This window comes from Plectropomus leopardus, chromosome 4, assembly GCF_008729295.1.
Source record: "Plectropomus leopardus isolate mb chromosome 4, YSFRI_Pleo_2.0, whole genome shotgun sequence".
In the NCBI taxonomy this organism is placed as follows: Eukaryota; Metazoa; Chordata; class Actinopteri; order Perciformes; family Serranidae; genus Plectropomus; species Plectropomus leopardus.
This window is the reverse complement of record NC_056466.1, coordinates 21,508,904-21,528,831: the sequence shown is the minus strand read 5'-3', so window position 1 is coordinate 21,528,831 and position 19,928 is coordinate 21,508,904. Positions and strand designations below refer to the sequence as shown.

The window sequence follows — 19,928 nt, the reverse complement described above, 5'->3', positions numbered from 1 at the left end:
GGAGTTTTGTGTTAATATCAGTCTACATACTGAATTATGGCGTTGTCTTTACCATTTTTTTCACAATGTGGATGTTTCTATATGTTCAACTACTATGCCTTGCAAGAATATAAAGTTTCAGTGAGACAGGAGTAATTGTTAAGGGATTGCTAGTGGTGGTAACAATAGACTACTCAACTCAACAAGAGTACACAAAGTAAAACAAATAAGCAACTCAGACATCAGCTGACTGTTAAAAGTCAGTTTCTTTCCTTCTGTTCTCTGCAAGCAGATCAGTGTGATAAAAGCAGAAAAAATCTTCAAGTTAACAGGTACTCACTGACTACAGCTACGATCAGAGCTGACTATATTATGGTGCCAGGTTAGAAAGTTCTGCAAATCAATTCTGCGATCATATTCACGCTGTGCAATGTTTCACTCTTGCTGGACTTTTTGCATGCGACAACACCGCCACCAAGAGGGCAGGAGCAGTAATGGGCTGTCCTCAGCATAAAAACTACAAAAATGTAACAGAAGCTGCACATTGGACAAGTTCTTCCATCTTCATCTTCAAAACACCCAAATGTGAAAAAAAGAACTTGAAGTTTTTAATGAGGCTCCTCTGGTGGTTTGATATGGCTCAATGTTGTAGTCAGTTTGCGTCATGTTTTTTCATGATTTGGTTAGTTCTCAAAAATATATTTTATTATCTACTTACCTCTTTCAAATATCTTCTGTTATCTGCAATTTTAAACAACATTTAGTAAAAGCATTTTTTCATCACTTTCCAAAAGAGGATGCTTTGATCTCAGAGTATATTACTATGTTTGTTAGTTTCAGTGCTTCTGAATCAGAAGAAGCTAAGATTACAACTCTCACAGAGGTCGTGCGACTTCATTCTCTGCTCAGGACGCCATTATTATTTTTACATAGCAAGTAGTTGTTTTGCTGCTATATTACTAGTCTGAATGTCACATACAAAACCTTTAAGCATTTACAATTAAATGAAAAACATACTATTCATTCCTTCTGTTCAGTATGTTGTGGTTAACACATACATGCATAATATTTTTTAAATGTAGGTTAAGGCCCTCTAATAACCTCAATCCGAAATTTTCCCCTATTTCAAGCCTTTAAAAACTGCAACACTAGATCATAAAAGACGCATCGAGTCATTTATTGTCACTTTAATTTTATAGGGGAACCACAAGTACTTTAAAAGAAGGTTATACAGCGCTGTACATCTGGGAGCAGTACTGACAGACTTGATAGTCATATCGTCTCCCATTAAATACTATTCATTTAAATGTTCTATATTATTATAATGATACAGTGATACAATAAAAGCTTGTGTAACTGGTCCTGCAGCTTTTCTGATATGTCGATATCATTTTTGTTGGGACTGTTATTTCCTTGTCATTTTTTTCCAAAAAAGGAAAATGAAAGCTATGATCAAAAACCATATGACAGGCAGAAACTGCCAGGCTGTAATCCTGTATGACTCCCAATTCACTCACACAATAGAGAGAAAGAGAGACAGAGAAAGGGAGAAGGAAAAAAAGGAGATACAATTTTCATGTTCTGAAGGCTGGTCCGTGATGGAAATAGGCATCAGTTCATAGTGAGGTGCAGAGAAGCACAAGATATATTTTTGCACTTTCTGCAACCTCGACTCTGACTCTGCCCGACCATCAACCCGCTCAAAGGCTCATTTCCATAGCTGTGTGCTCAGAGTCTGGCCTGATCCAGCGGCGGCCCACCCACCCATAGCCGACGGCGGCTGACCGAAGGCCATCTGGCCGCCTGCGCCGTTCAGAGTCAACCCTGACATCTGTTGATTAACCTGAAGATTTAAGAAAGATCTGTGTTAACGTCAGAGCATAATATCATGGATTGAAAAATGCAATATCTGACTTCTGACTCTGTCCTAAGACTAGTTCATGTTCTCTGTAGTCTGACTGAGACAACAGGAAGTGAAAGTATGCTTCTAAAAAACACTGTGGTCAAAGTCGAGACGAAATAACACTCCACCTGCATGACCTCTTCATTTCACCTCACTGCTTGCTGGCCTGCTTTTGTGTCTCCTTTCTGCCCTCTAGAGGTCAGGAACAAATCACTGCAGCTCCATAAAGAATCTATTCCTTAGCTGTGTCCCAGTCCCATGTTACAAACCTAAGTGTGGACATTATTTACTGGAGTTGGTTCAGTGTGAAAATCTTTCGACTGGTTTTGTATTAAGCCAAACAAAGGACAGGACTGTGAATTCATTAAATATGTATATCTGCTACATCATATAAACAAACCATATACCTATCAGCTGTGCTCTTGAGATCGGGCTGGAGACGTAGCCACGTACAAGCTGGATGAGTAGCCTACTCCTAAATTATACTGAAATCAGAGGGCATCATGTAGATAGTTCCTCATTTCAACTTCACGATTCAGTTGTTCTTTGTCCATTGTTACACTTTCAAAGCAGACAACAGTAAAAAACAGAAACAACTTGTCCGACAAAAGTTTAGCTCAGTTTAGCTAGTTTTGTCAGCTTCAGATCCAAAAGTTACCATATTGGGACAGTTTTCATTTTTTTGAGAGACTAACTGTGTCCATGTCTTCTCATGTCACTCCAAAAAAACCTTGAACGTTCTAGAAAAAAACACAGGTTTTACCACTCTCCCTCTAACTCTATCTACTAAAATATGATCTTAGTCCATTTATCAAAATAATATAATAATTATCATATTGCTTATTACAAATGCAATATGAGATGGATTTAGTGCTGTGATGCCGCTGTAACAGGTTGCTGATGTAGGCTACTTTTTAATTTGCCCAGAGGTGTCATAATGATATACTGGTTCGGCAGGTTTGCGTAAAATCAAACTGCTTTAAGCTAGTATATCAGACCAGCAAAACAGGAAATCGAACCAAGCTCTACTATTTACCATGCAATTATCCTTATAGTGCAGTGTTTGCAGTGAGTATACACAAACTCATCATACTGAACTGTTTATACTGATAGGAAATGACACAACAGTAGTACACAACAGAGAGCCACCGCTTATTGACTTTCATAGAGAAAGAAACACGTTTTCACAAAATGTAATCGATATCTTGTGTTTTCTATGTTCGTGGTGCTGTTTTGTCACCACATACACAGTTTTTTTCCAGCTTCGAGCAGGTCTTTCATTTCTTTTGTGCAATGCATTGTGGGAGAACTGTGTCTACTGACCGAACACTCTGAATTACGCTCTTCTTGCATGCTGTCTGGTTGTTTAGAGAACACTATTTTGCAGAAAACACCACTTGTTTTAAAGTCAGGCTTGTGCTGCCATCTGGTGGCCGCTGGGTGCTCTGTCCACACCCTGTTTAGCAAAACACTTCACGATGCACAATGATGCAATACATGATCATAGATTAGTGCGGTCACATGTCAAACTAATCACACCTGACACACACTCTAAAAAAAAAGATTTAATGTGGAGTTGCTGTTCAAATAATTTCTTACAAAACTACAGACTCATAGTCGACATACCTGACCCATGTTCCACTGCGCCTGCTGCCCAGGCTGGATGGCGTACATGCCCTGAGCAGGCACCATGCCTGCAGGCAACGCACCGCCCTGTGGTCCCATCATCCTCGGAGCCATGCCCATCACACCAGTGGCTGGCGCGTTCCCCATGAAGCCATTAGGCATTGTCATCCCAACCATCATGCCTGGACTGGGCCCCATCATGGCTGCCCCGCTCTGAGCCATCATGGCACCCATGACGGTTGTAGGTGGCATGGCCGTGCCCATGCCAGGGAAGGCCTGATAACCACCAGTGGCCTGGACAGGAAACTGCATCTGTGAGGGGCCCATGAACATGCCAGCTGAGGGGGGAAGAAGGAGTGCAAAACAAAAAGAAAGAACGTTATGAGTATAAAAAATTTACACAATATTTTAATTCATTTAATATTTCTTTAGATTTTATATACATTACTTCATTATCACGGCACATGTTGAGTTTATCTTTATCATTCTTGTTGCCCCCTGTCTACATGCATGCACATGTCTGCTTATCTCTCTCGCTCTCCGTTTATACACACAACTGATTAATATGTGGGATAAGTTGGCTACGCCATTTAAAAAAACACAGTCACAAACAGCAGTAATGCCAGACTTTTTCTAACGGATATAGCGGAAGAGCAGATTTTATATCATAATTTTGTCGTATGGAGGGAAAAATCTGAGAAACTGAAACTCCAGAAGAACATCAAGGAGGGGGGGAGGACAATCAGAGGGTCTGGTGAGCATGTGATGCATACTTTATCATTTATCAATTGAAGATGGATGTATAATTGATCATCAATCATAATTTATTATCTGTGTTTTATCTTGTCAGATTTGCTCACAGGAAAAACTAGCGCTGCAGATCACAGGTGTTGTTTCAAGACCTCATCGAAGCGTGTGTCTTAAGGTACTATAGTCTGAACCAACCTCGGAGGGGGGAAGCATCATTTTTACTGGAGGAAAACACTATTTGGCAAGAGAACATACTTCTACACAACACTGGGGCTCGCAAAATGAACAGGTACGGGAGGATTACCGCTGGAATGAGGGGAGATTGTCTACTTGTTAATCCGTTGCAGATGTTGTTGTTGTCTCGGATTGAGAGAAAAAAATATTCAAAAAATATTGAGGTTTCATACCCAACCCTAACTCCATTGCATTATTAAGCCTTCATAGAAATCATAGGAAAAAAATGTGCTCCTCATAGCTTTAGAACGTAATCACCACATTGTCAGGCTTTGTTCAGTTTCAAAGTAATCCAGAAACAAGAACTCCTGTTTGCCAAAATGTAAAGAAATATAGATTTAAAAACAGAGCTCAAGTTGAAGCCCACAACAAACTCTGTGGCAACATTATACCTCCTGTTTACACTCTCTCAAAACCTCCACTTTTGGGAACTGTAGTTCCAAAACTTGGAGGGTGTAGTTGTCCCGCAGTTGTGGAGGCTCACAGTCTCAGACTGAGAAAACAGCCTGGCTAGAGTAACATTTTCCTCATCAAGCTAATGTTCAGGTCTGTGGATGTCGTAAGATGAATCCACACGGAGCAACGCCTGCTTTTATGTCCCAACACAGTCTCACCGAGCTTTCCTAACTTCTCATTCTGATTAACAGGCTCTTTAAACAAACATCCCACACCTCACTCATTCAAATACTGGCTTGAAAGTTATTTATCAGTGTTTCTCTCACATGGACATTACCTGGGCAAGCTGCTCAGGTAATATTTATGGCCGCCAAAGATTGTTTGGCTACGCGTTTTAGCACGATTATCAAGTTCCAAAAGCTGGCAGCAAATGTCTGGTCAGATTCGCAGTCTTTTCTTGCTCAGTCTTCGATTAGATAGCTCCTGATTTAATTCCAAGTGACTGCCAATTTTAGGCAAAGCTCTTGTTTATATTTAAACATATATTTAACAAAGGAGAACATTGACTTCTTCTGTTAAATAAAAAGAAAAATGTTTTAAAAACGTTTGCAATCCTCAAGGTATTCAGAAAAGTGACAAATAACATTACAACAAGAAAATTATTAGAGGTTGTAACTAAGACATTATAATGAAAATAAATGACTTTGGTGACATTTCACATTATTTTGAAACACATGCGTCCTCACCAGCGGGGGCCTGTTGAGACATGCTGTTGGTTCCGTACAGGGACAGGATGGAGTCCTTGGACAGGGGCTTCTTGGTCGTGTCTTCAGGTTTAGTGGTGCTACTGCTGTCACTGAACAAGTCGAGGTCTCCCTGCCCTGACCCTGAGCTGGCCCCGACTCCTGCTGCTCCTGCTGCTGGAGCTTGTGTCGGAGTGCTGGCCGCATTACTGGAGCTCACCTGACGGGAGGAAAAGTTTTTGGAATCTTAGAAATGAAAGTATGAAATAACTGTGATTCACATTTTTGAAATGCATCTGAAACATGAACAGCTCAATTTGAAAAAACAAAAAAAGTGTCCTTGTATTCTTGGTGGTCAAGGTTCACTACCTGGGTACTGTCCTGACTGAACAGGTTTCAAATGAGCCAAATTATCATCAACAAAGACTCTCTAATTAAATTAAATTACATTTAATTAAAGTTTATGATCTAGTTGCCTTTCTGGCAAACAGCCTTACTGGCTGTTGCTTGCTAAATTTGACAGAAAAGTTTCTATATTTTATGCATTTGTAAATGGAGTGATAATGGCCTGTCCTGCGTTACAGTACCAGATATTTCACTTGTGGCCTGTTGGTGGATGTCTGCTGGGTGGTTCTCTGTGATATGTATTTTTTTATTATAAGAATTATAAATATAGTTTTATGGATATTTTCCCTAATTTTTTGACATGATCCAATAATACCCCCAGCTAATCTTTTAAGGCCATTTCCTTATACCTTTTATTATTTCATTTGCCATTTGTGGAAAGTTTTTTTTGTTTTTTGCCAAGTTGCTTAATATTTTTTTTCCCATGATTTTGAAAGATTTCAGGTTTCAGGTTTAAATACTTGTAAAAAGTGTCTTAACACAGCAATAAAAAAACTGATGCTGATGCAGGTGTTAGAGGGTTAATAGAAAGAGGAGTGTCTGTAAATCATACCTTCAGGGTTTCTAAATACCCCATAAAACCTTGATATTGCCAAAGCCTAGTTGGTAGGCAGTTAAATCCCCTCGACCTAAAAACAAGTTATTTTACCAGGACTACCTGTGCTGTAACAAAGCAATAACAACACCTCAAGAATCTATATCTAATAACACAAACTTCCTTTTATTGTTCCTGTCTCTGGGTTTATGTTGGCGGAACGAAACATACATCACCATGAGTTCATCTTGATGACGGGCATTCATAACCATTTTCACAAATCAAATCAACAACAAATGAATTGTAATGGATATATTCACTGATGGCGGCCCTACTTAAATGTTTATCCAAATGGTTGCCTTATTAGCTGCATTCATTTCCTGTCTGCCTTTCTTCCACAGCAACGCTGTTGCTGTCTTGTGGGCTATTGATGTTGGTAGTTATCATTTGACTTTTTATTTTCTACAGGACACTTAATTTCAGTTTTACAACTAGACAACCATTACCGTCAAGCCCTCCTGAGCTGCATTTAGGAATTAGTACTAAATCAGGACAGGGGAATTCTTGCTGCATTTTACCTGAGGAAACTGAACTGCGGATGAGGACGCAGGAAGGGGGTTGGACACCATGGGGCCGAATATATCCAGGTCATTGCTGCTCTGGCTTGTGCTCGTGCTACCATTGTTAGTGGATGCAGCTGCCGGTACGTCTGAAAGAAAGGTGGAGAAACTGGTTTTACAGGTGAAAAATGAGCTCACGCAGTTAGTGAAAACCACACTGTGACTATTTTAACAGAATGAAGCAAAACTCACCTATAGCCTCCCAATGATCTTACAAATAACTTATGAAAGATCATAAATTAAACCTAATACAATCTGTAATTGCTGTGAAAGTGCTGTAAAACAAACAGATCTTATGTTTGCTGACGTGAGAATATGTTGTCTCTCTATTTATTTAATTGAAATGCCCTCCTGCAGATGCAGAACTGCCCGCACAGTAAGCATAACAGTTAGCGCAATAAAACATTTATCAGCTTACCCTCATAAGCTCATTGGCCACAAAACTAAAATAACAGTTAACATGTCATCCGAATACAGCAATGCCACTCCAAGCCAACCTGCAGCATAAATATGACATCTTATTAAACTGGAGATGAAATTGCTCTTATTAATTATTCCTCTGTATCCGCATTCAGTCACAGCCGTGTCAATGTACGCTAATAAACCGAATAACCTGTAACTAACCCCTTCTTTTGACAAAAAGAAACAATTCGAAGCACAGCTGTCTATACACGAATGCAGAAATATCCATATAACATCCAACTTGTACACTTCAAGGCCCGCTGCAATTAAGCCATGTAGAAGAGCTTTTCCACACGGTTGGCGTATTTGTGACATGAACAACCGATCAGATGTCGCCCCCATTTGAGATCGGGCCCTCTTCATTAGGGCTGGGTATCCTTTAAAATAAAAATTACAATACCAATACCCTTACAGTGATACAGATACCAATTTAGTACTTAATTCTATACCCATAATGTAAATCTATTGGGGTGTAGTATACATGTACTATTCAATGCTTTGGTGGCGATCGGCACTTTGAACTGACACTTGAAATGGCCTATCAAAGACAGTGCGCTCCACTTCCCAACACCGCAGATGGTATGGGCTGTAGCGATGCTGTAGGAGCTCCGCCATGAGGACAGTTGTAAGAGTTGTATGAGGGTTATTAACCGATTGAATGACTGAGTCCAGCCATTTTGGTGTGAGTTAATTGGGACTATCTAACGTGTCGGTGTCGGATGTTAGCCACCACTGCAGTGTCAGCTTGTAATAACCAGGAAGACATTTAACCAAGGCTCCTACAGCTTATGAAAAGCTTGATTTAAGACGTTTTAATGCCACTCGTAATAAAATTTAAGACCAATTTTGCAATAAAATAGTACAAAGTAGCCTGATTCCTATTAGGTTTGTAAAGGTAACCTGTACTCAATACCCAGCCCGACTCTTTTTTATGCAGTTCACTGCATATTATTTTGTGGTTTTTCTCTTGTAATAAAACAAGTGAAGAAAGTCAAAATGCGGATACAAAAAAACAAGAAGTTAGTTGCAGACCTCAGTGACTGAGTCAGCAGCTTTGGCACTTCCTCTGACTATCTCAAAAAAAAAAAAAAGAAAAGAAAGAAGCCTTGCGGATGCGCACTGGTAATTTACTGTAGAGCAGAAGAAGATTTTGTAGTTTCCATTAGCAGCAACTTAAAAGAACAACAGACCTCATTCCAGTTCAGATACAGACAGCATAGCAGATCTGAGAGTGGTTCGTCTGCTGCCCGTCAGTGAAAGTAGAAGGAAAGAACAGTCACGGTGACTCTTGTTACACAACTGCTGGAAACTAACTGAAGAGGAACATGACATTTTCCTCCAAGCCCACTGCTTGATTAATACACATCGAGCCAACAAGTTTACAGAGACACAAGATTAAGACGGAGACAGTCATGGTTTGGCTCTGTGCCTCACAAGACCACGGGGTCTCGGTTCAGCGCAGCTATCCCCTTCTGTGAGGATGCGTTAAAAACCTACCAAGCAAGCGTTACAGGCACTCTGCTCTCATCATATATACGATTCATTTAAATACATACTAAACATCAGTGATCTGAAAATACACAGCACTGTAAGCTCATAAAGCCTCCAAACTCCTGGCTCAATGGGTTTATAGTCATCCAGTCATTTATAAGTTCTGCAGAAGTGGCAATAAAAGGAAAACAATCACAAGCTGAAACCTTATTTAACCTGATTCCATAAATATCTCTGTCAGCACATTCACAAGGTACGTTTCAGATGATTTTTATTTTCTGTGAGCACAAGAACAAAGAGGTGCTCACCAAGGCCTAGTAGGTTCACAGAAGGTTCTGAAGTCTTAGCGGGGCTGATTTTGGGAACTGGCCTGGGGTCTTCACTCTTTAAAAAAATGAAAATACACAAAATAAGTAGGGTAAAATAAGTACAAAAACAATAGTAACGTGTGTGCTTATACAGCTCTACTCATGTGCGTGAGATCCTTACCTTGGTGTAGGATGACACCTTGCTCGCTTTGTCTGGCTCTCTCTCTTTTTTAGCATCTTTTGGCTGAGAAAAAAAAGGAACAAAAGAAAGTCAAAATAACAACAGGAGAACCAATGCCATCTTAAAACTCTGTAATAGTGTGTACACTACTTTTATAGGCATGTGCCTAAGAGCTACAGAGTATATGAAAACTGATACATACACTGCTGCCATTGGTCACATTCTTGCTGTAGTATTTCTTCTTCTCATATTTATCCCTGATGAAGAATTCAACAGCTCTGAGGTCAGAGTTAAGTGAAAACTAGGCAGCAAACAAGCCAAAAAGTAAACAGGTTAAGTGTGTACAGTATGGTGCGATTAAGTCGTTTTAAGTATGTTTGCCCACAGTGAAGGATACTGGTCTGTTTGAGGTCTTCTGAAGCTTTCTGGGAGGTTAGCTTCGTAAAGCTGCCTGGCCTTGGTGTTACCCATATCCTGTATACTCTGAAACAAGAAAGGACACATGGGTAAGCTGAAAACACAAACATGCTGAAACATTTTAATTGAATTGACGAATTTATGAATTGTTTGCTCGTCATAAAGAGTACCACTCAGCCTGCGAATACAGGCTGAGTGCAGCAGTATAATGTCTTCTGTGGCTTAAGTGGAGCTCATTCACGTATAAGAAAATAACCCTGATGATGTCATCATGTTTATCTCAGCTTTTAGAGCTCAAACTGTTAATAACAAAACCTGTGTTATAGACTAGGGATGTGGAGTTTGACAGGTGGGTGTGTATTAGGCATGGTGAGTGAAAGGCTGGGGGTTACCCTTTTAGGAACTTTGTATTACAAAAGTACCAAGTCACATATAATGGGGGTTTCCCAAAAGTGCGTTCTAGTTAAAATTCTGCTTTTGATATTTATGCTAACAGTGATTTGCAAGTTGAAAAGTGGTTATTATGGTAACTTCCAAATCACATGATTGAGGCATTCTTATGGACTCTATCAACTTGCATTATAGGAAGTGTAGGATCAGGTACATTTGAAACTTGAAACTCCCCACACCGGAGACAAAAGCTGGGTATTGTTTAAAAAATAAAAATCAAAACCAGTACCCTGAAAGTGATGCCACCACCATTAGAGTGGTTCATTCTATACCCAATATTTGAACGGAAGAATTTAGCAGCATAAAATGCCACCAGATGCCAGAAATGTTTAGTATAACTATACTTGTGAGGGGCATCTCGGCATGCTGAACAGCTAACATCAGTTACACTGCACTCAAGTTCACTCCCAGATTGTAGGGGGTTGTAGCTGCTGCTGTGGTGGGCAAATCCCATACTGCATTAAATTGAAGAATGCTGCCTGTGATCGTCTGCAAGCAAAAATATAAAAATTTTTTCTATATCTGGGCAACTGGAGAAGTCTCAGTAATACTTGGTATCGAGATATTTTTGTGGATACCTTAAAGTTATTGAGAGCCGACACTCAGCCCTACTAGAAACATGAAGCTAGGATCTCTGAACCTCTGCTGTGCAGAGTTAGTGTCCTTCCGAGCCTGCCGAGTTTATTAAGGTGGAGTGCTAAATCACTGAGAGTAGGGTTGCAACGGTATGAAAATTTCTTTTTTAAAGATTATTTTTTGGCTTTTCTTGCTTTTATTACAGTGCAGTTACAAAGTGACAGGAGAGGGGGAGAGAGACTGGGGATGACACGCAGCAAAGGACTGCACGCCAGAATCAAACCTGGACCGCTGCTAAAGACTCAGCCTACATGGGATGGATGCTCTACTTACTGAGCTAGAGGCCACCCGCGGATATGAGATTTTCATGGTATGATTACTGTCTCAGAAAATACTGCTGTTTCACGGTATTACAGAATCATTATTATTATCATTCTCAGTAACCCTTAAGGGATCAGAAGGGTTTAGTTAAGTTGAACAAACATTTTATTCCATAATTGGAACTTGAAACTTCTTTTAATGGAAGTATATGATTGAAATATATTAAATAAAGATTTTCAATCCAATTTCATTTATTTCAGTACTGCAGATAACCAAATACACAATTTTCATTCTACAGTATACCTTGAAACGGTATACCACTGCAACCCTATTTGAAAGCATCCCTTTAAAAAGAAAAATTACAATATTGTCACACGTCTAAGGCACTGAAATAGAAAAGCTGGCTGTCAACAGAGGACAGCTATGCCCAAGTAAAAAAAATGTAGAGATCAGTCTCCTTATGTCCCGTATAACAGTTATGGCAATAATGTCTCACCAAAATGAAATAAATTGATTCAGTATCCGGGTGATAAAATGTATATTTTTCTGCAAATGAATCAAAGTATATATAAAACACAAAATAATACCTGGATTTGTTCTGAGGTCCATTGGTCCAGGTTGACTGATTTGACTCTGGATATGTGTACTCCAAGGTTCCTGTGGATGCCAGCACACCGGATGCAGATAAATACTCCCAGATTCCAGGATGCCCATCTCGGACCTGATAAAGCAAAACAGAGCATAACCCTGATTACAATATAAAAAGATATCCGACATTTAGACATGGACATGCACGATCTTGTAGTGACTTCAAGTGCCAAAAGCAAGCTGCATTCTTTACCAATGACCTAACATGAAAAATACGAGCCAAGCTCATGAGGAGGATCTGCCACAGTTTGTTGAACACTTGCAAAACCCGTCAACAGAGCTGGAGGCGGCGGTGAGGGAGAGGCACAGTGGGGAGCTTATGTAGATTTAGAGAAGTTAGCTTGCTAGTTAGCCACTTAGTTTAGCTTAAGGGGAAGAGATGTCAGCTGACTAGCCTGAGCCAGTTACACACACCAGCCAGTTAGCTTCGCTGTGCTAACCAGCGCATATGCTACGTTGTTAGTTAGCGTTAGCCGCTGAGTCTGAGTGAAAATGTTAACTTTGTGAGGTGAAACTGAACCATTTTCGATAGTGTGAATGTCGCACCTTTCGCCTCGCAGTCGGCGCAGTACTTGTTGTCTTCCTCTCTCAGCATTTTGGACAGGATGGCCTGGTGCTGCTCGTTGAGTTTCTGGGCCTTCTCTCTCTCCGAGCGGGTCGCCATAGTTACGGCTATAGTAAGACTTCCTTAATAAAAAAGCGCTATGCTACAATCGGTCGTCAATCGAAATAAGTTTTGTGATAAAAGACCATAATCAGAGTGATGAACGCCTCCGAGTTGGATATGAAAACACCCGGAACCGGAATCCCCTCTCCGCCCACAGGAATCCTAAAGCTGACGCGGCGGATGCACCGGATTGGACGACGGTTCTGACGTCAGTTGACGCAAACGCTTTCCTATGAATCAAGTTTTACATTTTCATAAAAAATTCACTATTTTCATTAAAAGTCAATCTAAAAGCCTCCATCAGTAATTTGGGCAGGAAAGATACCTAATGGCTGCCTTTATTTATACTGGAAAGATGAAAAGTGTATTTTATATTAAGAGAATTTATTCAAGTTAACAATATATGTTTGGTACAACACTGAACTATGGGAAATCGTCAGAAAGTCATCTTTTAAGTAATTAGGATGAAAATGAAAGTTGCTTAAAATACATAAATATAAACATGTATTCCTCAATGCTGATTAACCTTACAAATAAAAACGGCTATGAAAATAGGATAAAGGGAAATGTGTAAATTAGCTGAAGAGAAAGAGAAATTCTTTAAACCTGATTATTAATATGAGTTAGCATGAAACAAACACGCTTTGTTCTCAAAATGTATTTCGAATATATTCAAATACCGTTATTATTCTAATTTAGGTGTCAGGTGGCATTTTATAGCACCCATGTTTTTTTAATACACATGTGACTCTTACTGGGAAGGATAGAAATTTTAAAATCCACACAATAAAAACAAAATTTTTTTCTTCACATCTGCAGTTCCCAAGTTTATTGAACAAGAAAATATATAAAAACAAACAATTTAACAAAATCTACATATGTACATTACAACTGGGCTATGTGAAATCTCCAGAAATGTATATTTTAAGTACATTTTACACTTTAATTTGTTAAAAAAGGAAACAAATTTAAAGACATAAATATAAACTATAAACACATCTCTCACTGCTGATTAACCCTTTGAAACCTGAGCAAATTGGCTTAATTTTGTTCAAAAACTTGGGAAGTAGGCAACAAGCAACTTCAGAAGCAATTACCTTAAAATTGGCAAGAAATTAGGGAAATGTACAAGTAAATTATCTAAAATTAGCAAAATTAAATAAACACAATGAAAAAAAAGTATACAAAAAACAAACAAGGAAATGACCTGGAAATGTGCTTAAAATAATTTTAAACATGTAATTATGATACTTTCATACATAAGTTTTTCTACACCATTTTTTGCTTTTCCCTAGCTGTAAAAAATAAAAATTCTAAACCATCTTATTTCTTGCAATATGTGTGACATTTCTTACCAAATTGCTAATCGTCTTTCCCCCCATGTTTGTAAAAGAAATCACAACAATGCGCTCAGGGCTCAAAGTATTATAAACTTGTAAAAGGCATCTGAAAGCATCACAAGACAAGTGATGTCAATCCAGATTTTAAAGGGTTAATCCTTGCCATGAAAATAGGATAAAGGAAACTATGTAGTTGAGGAGAAAGAGAAAAGTCTCAGGACTATTAATGTGAGTTTACATGAATCAATCCCAGCACGGCTATAGAGTGCCACTGGGATGTTTTTCTGTAGCCCAGTGCAGAAGTTAGCACTGCCCTGGTTCTCTTGTCAAAAAGTCTTTTGGGATTTTTCCATTGGCTTTTGGAAGATTTTCTGCAGAAAATAAGCTTTGTGGTCAACAAATCTTTATAATACTTAAAAGTTTAGCACAGTAAGATAATCTTTAAAAATGAACACGACGATTTTTGAAGTCAAATCCAATGGGAGATGTAAAACGCTAATGTTTGGCTACAAACGAGCTGCACAGTGGTCACATGGCTGACCGCCGCCAATACAAGGCTGTTCAGTTTTGCTCGAAATGGTTCAGCATGGCAACACTCTGTAGTCTCATTTAGCCACTTGTTAGCAACCATCTTTTGCAAGACACATAAAAGCTTCAAAGTTCACCAGTTGGGTATTTACTGACGTATTTTATGCTGCATGACAAAATGTGAAAGTCTCTTAAGCTTGTGTCAACCACAGACCTTATTTCAGGCATCTGACCAAAAACCCATTGACTTCGAGACAAGGGAACTGGGAGTGCTAAAGTACTCACTCATTTCCAGATTTTAGGACTCACTCCTCAGGCACTCTATAATTCATATCAGCTTGCATTAATATAAATAGCACTATATAAGCAGACTGAAATTAGAAACACTAGCAGATAAGTGGTGCTCGAGAGTCCTAATGCAACATTGCCTTAACAAAAGGTTTCCAGGCGGATCTTGCAGTTATTCTCTTGGTGCCGCACTGCAATGCCATAGCGGAGCAGCATCTCTATGTACGGGGGCCAGAATGTGTTGTCCATGGTTACGTAGGGGTCGTGGGGTGTCGTCAGGACCTTGTTCATGAGCAGCTGTGGCGGCGCAGGAGATAGAGGGAAACTGGGGTTAAGTAATGGCGCAAGGGGACACAACTCAACTGTACTCTATATTGAGATTATTTTCACCCCTTTACCATCAGAGAGCCTGCTCTGATGCGGAAGGCGTTCACGGCATTGGTTCCTCATCTATGCTCTCACTGATGCCACCAGACTCCATTGAGAAAAACAGTTGTTTTGGCTCGCTGGACACAGAAACTGCTGGTCCGTTTATTTGTGTCTTTGTGTACTTTGTTTAATCAAAACTAACCATTTTAAATGCCAAAGTCACATAAAAATTAAAACTAACCAATCACGCCCGTGATAGACCAGCAGCTCCTGTGTTCAGTAATGTTAAACGTTCTTCTTGATGGAGTCTGGCTTTGTAGAATACAACACCGTCAACAACACTTTCCTCATTGGAAATCGCTGTCTGATGTAAAGCTGGTAAAGCGATGAAAATATTCTAAATATAGTGTACACTTTAACCGATATTGATCTTTTTAGGTGTATATTTTGACCATCATGCACCGCAACACCAAGGCCTTGTATGTGAACTCTTCCTTAGCAATAAACCTGTATTATGACTTCTAGTACTGACTGTTTTCATTTTGAGCGTAAGGGAAATTAATGGACATCAAAACCCACCTCAAGAATTTCATTAAGTGAAATCAAGTCTTCATCTAACTCCTGAGTAACATTCTGAAAATTAAAAACAAAAGATGGTTAGCCACGCTGGAGTAGTAACACAGGCTGCAAAATCACAGACGAGAAAGAAAACAGGTCACTGCACCTTCTTTTTCTTGTTTGCACTGGATTCATTCTGAAGTTGAGGGACATGCTCCTCCAGAACGTCCCCCAAAGACTCCATCAACCTTTCCTGGTACATCTTCATTTTCTGGATTTTCTCTTTGGTGTCCTGCAATATGCTGCGGAAAGCAAAGGAACGCACAGACACACATTTTAGTTGATCAATACAATTTTCTACAGTAAAATTTGAGTTTTTCGCCGTTGTTTATTTTTGGAGAACTGCATTTTTTACTTGTTTCTCGTTACATGCTCTGCTCCAGTAGGAATGGTCCTTAAAAATTCAAACTCTTTTGGTTTAGTGTGACTTTGCCATGACACTCACCTGTGCTCTGTTGATTTCCCCTTTTCCATCTGAAGTCGTTTGACATGGTCATCTGCAGCTATCAGCACCTGTTTCTTCTCCTCCAACCACTTCAGTTCACTAAAAAACAGATACTTTGAGAACAGTACACAGGGCAAAGCACTTTTGAAAAGTGTTTATGTGCTCTAAGGAAAGATAGTAGGCCTGTACTACAACCAAAAGGCTACGCACAGCTCTTTAGTTTCTCTCAGTTTGTCTCTCTTTGCTTCATGGCACGAAACAACCATCTCCAGTTCAGAGCACAGCTTGAGCATCTGTGAAAAACAGTGGAAAATGGATAGCATAGCTGGAGCAATGCATTTATGTAAGGAATTTCAATAAGATATACTTTTCAATGTTCCATCTTTTACACACACACACACACACACACACACACACACACACACACACGCACACGCACACGCACACAGGCACATAAGTACCTCCTCTTTTCCAGCTTGAAGTAAAACTTCTGGATTTGACGCCAGCACTGGATGGTGCAAAAATAAATATAAATAAATATGTTTCTAAAATGCGAATTTTGTAATATAAACATTACACCCAGCAAATATAGGCCTAACTGTCTACATTTGATGTGAAAGCCTGGAATCACATTTTTTATGAAGTCACAAAGTCTGATATGAAATTGTTGCACCAATTACACACTACATAAAATGGTTTATTTTGAAATGTGGAACGATATTAAACTGTAACTGTGGTGCTGATTTGTGATGCTCATACTTCAGTTGTAAATACTTATACTACATCATGGTTACAACTTCAATCACTGTGTGAATGGAGGACTTACATTTCGGCTCCTCCGTCAGCCATTGCTTCAGTTCAGCCTCTGTTGCCATCAGTCGATTTACAGACTATTGGAGATGATTATTCACAATGCACATACAAAAAAAAAACCCAACAAAAAAAACACCATATTTATAAAGGATGATTAAGTTATTCAGTTACGTTATTGACATGCACAAATGTCATATGTCAATGTCAATAATATACATTTAAACAAGGTTTGAATAGATGTGGTGATATGTTAACAGGACTTTAGTACATCTGTACATGAGGTGAGGCAATTCTAGTTTGTGGAAGTTGGTAAGGTTGACTTGTGGACAAGTTCAGCTAAACTGTGGCCAGTGGAGATGAGGTCCAACGAGTCCCAGTAAGGCAGCGCGGCGTTTGTTTTTGGTGATGTCATACCCATAGGGATGCATCTAACGGATGAGAATCGTGTCTGTGTGACGCAAGACACTTAGATGAACCAACTTCGAAATGCTCCATTAGTTGTAAACATTTATAACACACTTATGGGTTGTTATTGTGGTCTGCAGCTCTCTCCCATTGTGTTTTATGGAGTTTTCCCTTAATGCATGCTTACAGTTGGTAGTGCTAGAAAAGCTGGATTTTATGAGCTTTTTATTTTTATGGCCGTCCAAACTGTTCTTATGTATTCTTTTCTTCCCTGTACACCATCATCTTATTTTTTAATTGATTGTTGATGAGTCAGATAAATAGTTCATACTGCCTGCTTCTGTAAAGTTATTTGATGTATATTATGCTTAGAATCAGTGGTGGAACATTTACTCAAGTACTGTGCTTAAATACAAATTTTGAGTACTTTTCTTGAGTATTTTTATTCAGCGCTTCTTTCTACTTAATCTAAATTTGCAAATAAGTTATCATATGTTTTTATAGGTTAAGACAAACAGCAGTATATAGAGCAGTTTAAAGTAACTCCACCTTTGCCAACTGCAAAATTACAGTGATGAACACATAACTGTATCAGTAATTATAATTCAATAATATAAAGTTTAAGATTCTGAAATGGGCTATCATACATTATTTGCATTACTTTTGGTACTTTAAGTATATTGTGACAGTGATGTAATGTAACAAAGTAATGATACTTTCTTGCAGTATTTAAGTATTTTTTGAGAGTATCTGTACTTTACTTGAGTTTTTATATTTTGTCAACTTTCACTTCACTCCACTACATTTCCAAAATACAATAAATACTTTTACTCGACAGCTTTTCCGCTATGCATTTTTGTTACTTACTACTGAATAGGCAATGGTGGAAGGGAATAGACAATCGAAGTCTTGGGAGGAAAAAATTGTAAAAAACACAGCTGTAAAAAAAGACATTGCTTTTCTTCAAGTGTATTATAGTTTCCAGTTTGAATGTGATGTATATTATTAAGAAGTAAACATCATATTTCTCAAAATTCTGACCGCTTGCTTTTTTTAATCACCAGCAGTTACTTGTACTTTTAGTTTCAATACTGAAAACACATTTAATATCATAAAATTATATAAGTACTCCATCCACCACTGTATTTTGTTGCTTATAATACTGTACTTTTACTTAATTAAGAATTTGTATGCAGAACCGTTACTTAGAGATTTCTAACACTGTAGTATTGCTACTTTTACTTACTTACTTTTACTTTTAAAGTAAAAGATTTGAATACTTAATCTACCCCTGCCTATAAAGGTTCATATGAATATAAAGTTTTGAAGATAATGTTTGTGAATTACAGTAACGGAAACCAAAAATGTTGTCTTAACCATTTTAAATAATTTCGTTGAAATGTTTCTTTTTTAAATAGTGTAACCACAATGACTTAAAGAGTATAAACTGTTGTCAGAAACCCACTTTGGGGTTGTTCAAGCTGTATCAGTAACATTTAGGGGGTACTGCATATAAACTGAGAAGCACAGCCATGAATGAATATGTGCAGCCATCTCACCTGCTCTTGAGGATCCTCACAAAAATCTGGTTCACACAGAATAATCTCATTTTGGAGCTGCAAAACAAAGAGAAACAGTCTGCAGTTTGGACTTTCTTTGCACATCCAGTGACCGGTCCGAGAGGATATTAACATGAGTTTACCTTTTCCAGCTGAGCAAACTGATCCTCACACAGCTCCAGCAGCTCAGTCTGAGCAGCCTCTGACAGCTCAGCTGCTTCCTGCCCGCCCGACTTCACCTCACCCTGAACACAGAAACACAAAAGGACATGTCACAATGCAAGGATGAGCTCTTTGTAGCTGTCGGATAGTTATGGCCCCGGAAAGGAGCAATAAAAAGTAGATATTAGCTTGTTTACGTTAGCGGCGCCGATTATATCTGTAATGAACGTGAAAACACGGCGCTTTACTTAACTGTGAACATGTACGCACTACAACGAGTAGTCAAAGGACATGTAGTCTTACCATAATTTGTAAATTTAACCGTTTTTCTTCAACACGCCGACAAAAACAACAGACGCTCCTTTTTCAAAATACCGCCAACTCTGATGACGTAACGTCTGCGACAGAGCTGATGCTGCGCGAGACCGCGCATGTGCAGTGCGGTCAATCCTGTGAACCGGTGGGTTGGTTTATTCTCGGGGGATGTGGGTAAGTGAACACAATAAAATAATTAAATGTGGTAATTCTGACGATGTGACAATGCAGAAAACACGAAAAATCTTTTAAAAGACGCAGAAGCCCTGCAGCGATTAAGAAACGATAGTTCTGCACTTTTCCTCTCTTTAACATAAAAAAATATTTCCAACAAAGTCGGTTTTAGTATAATTGAAGACATGTGATTTAAGTAA

At 38.9% G+C, this 19,928-nt stretch overlaps 2 protein-coding genes across 2 annotated transcripts; both read right to left on the bottom strand.

Moving 5' to 3' along the window:
- Nucleotides 1–1,151: 1,151 nt before the first annotated feature.
- LOC121942609 (stromal membrane-associated protein 1-like) lies at nt 1,152–12,860 on the bottom strand. Its single transcript, XM_042485864.1, has 10 exons — nt 12,592–12,860; nt 11,985–12,118; nt 10,031–10,116; nt 9,836–9,911; nt 9,634–9,696; nt 9,453–9,528; nt 7,150–7,280; nt 5,635–5,851; nt 3,509–3,846; nt 1,152–1,822 (listed from the first exon to the last, which is right to left on the bottom strand). The coding sequence occupies exons 1-10, from the start codon at nt 12,707–12,709 to the stop codon at nt 1,688–1,690; spliced, it is 1,374 nt and encodes a 457-aa protein (XP_042341798.1). The 5' UTR covers nt 12,710–12,860; the 3' UTR covers nt 1,152–1,687.
- Nucleotides 12,861–14,758: 1,898 nt separating this feature from the next.
- On the bottom strand, nt 14,759–19,627 carry cenpk (centromere protein K). The gene is made up of 10 exons (XM_042485805.1): nt 19,543–19,627; nt 19,221–19,322; nt 19,078–19,134; nt 17,127–17,190; nt 16,762–16,808; nt 16,511–16,593; nt 16,301–16,399; nt 15,962–16,097; nt 15,817–15,870; nt 14,759–15,165 (listed from the first exon to the last, which is right to left on the bottom strand). Exons 1-10 carry the CDS (start codon nt 19,543–19,545, stop codon nt 15,010–15,012), a joined length of 801 nt encoding a protein of 266 aa, XP_042341739.1. The 5' UTR covers nt 19,546–19,627; the 3' UTR covers nt 14,759–15,009.
- Between the last annotated feature and the right edge of the window lie 301 nt (nt 19,628–19,928).

What these genes read in the sequence shown, in the direction of transcription:
- LOC121942609 (XM_042485864.1), bottom strand. Translation starts at nt 12,709, where the DNA reads ATGGCGACCCGCTCGGAGAGAGAGAAGGCCCAGAAACTCAACGAGCAG. An exon ending in CGCCGACTGCGAGGCGAAAG is followed by an intron (nt 12,119 to 12,591) that starts GTGCGACATTCA and finishes TTGCTTTATCAG; the next exon opens with GTCCGAGATGGGCATCCTGG. An exon ending in CGCAGTGGAACATGGGTCAG is followed by an intron (nt 1,823 to 3,508) that starts GTATGTCGACTA and finishes TTAAATCTTCAG; the next exon opens with GTTAATCAACAGATGTCAGG.
- cenpk (XM_042485805.1), bottom strand. An exon ending in GTGAGGATCCTCAAGAGCAG is followed by an intron (nt 17,191 to 19,077) that starts GTGAGATGGCTG and finishes CATCTCCAATAG; the next exon opens with TCTGTAAATCGACTGATGGC. An exon ending in GGGAAATCAACAGAGCACAG is followed by an intron (nt 16,098 to 16,300) that starts GTGAGTGTCATG and finishes TGCTTTCCGCAG; the next exon opens with CATATTGCAGGACACCAAAG.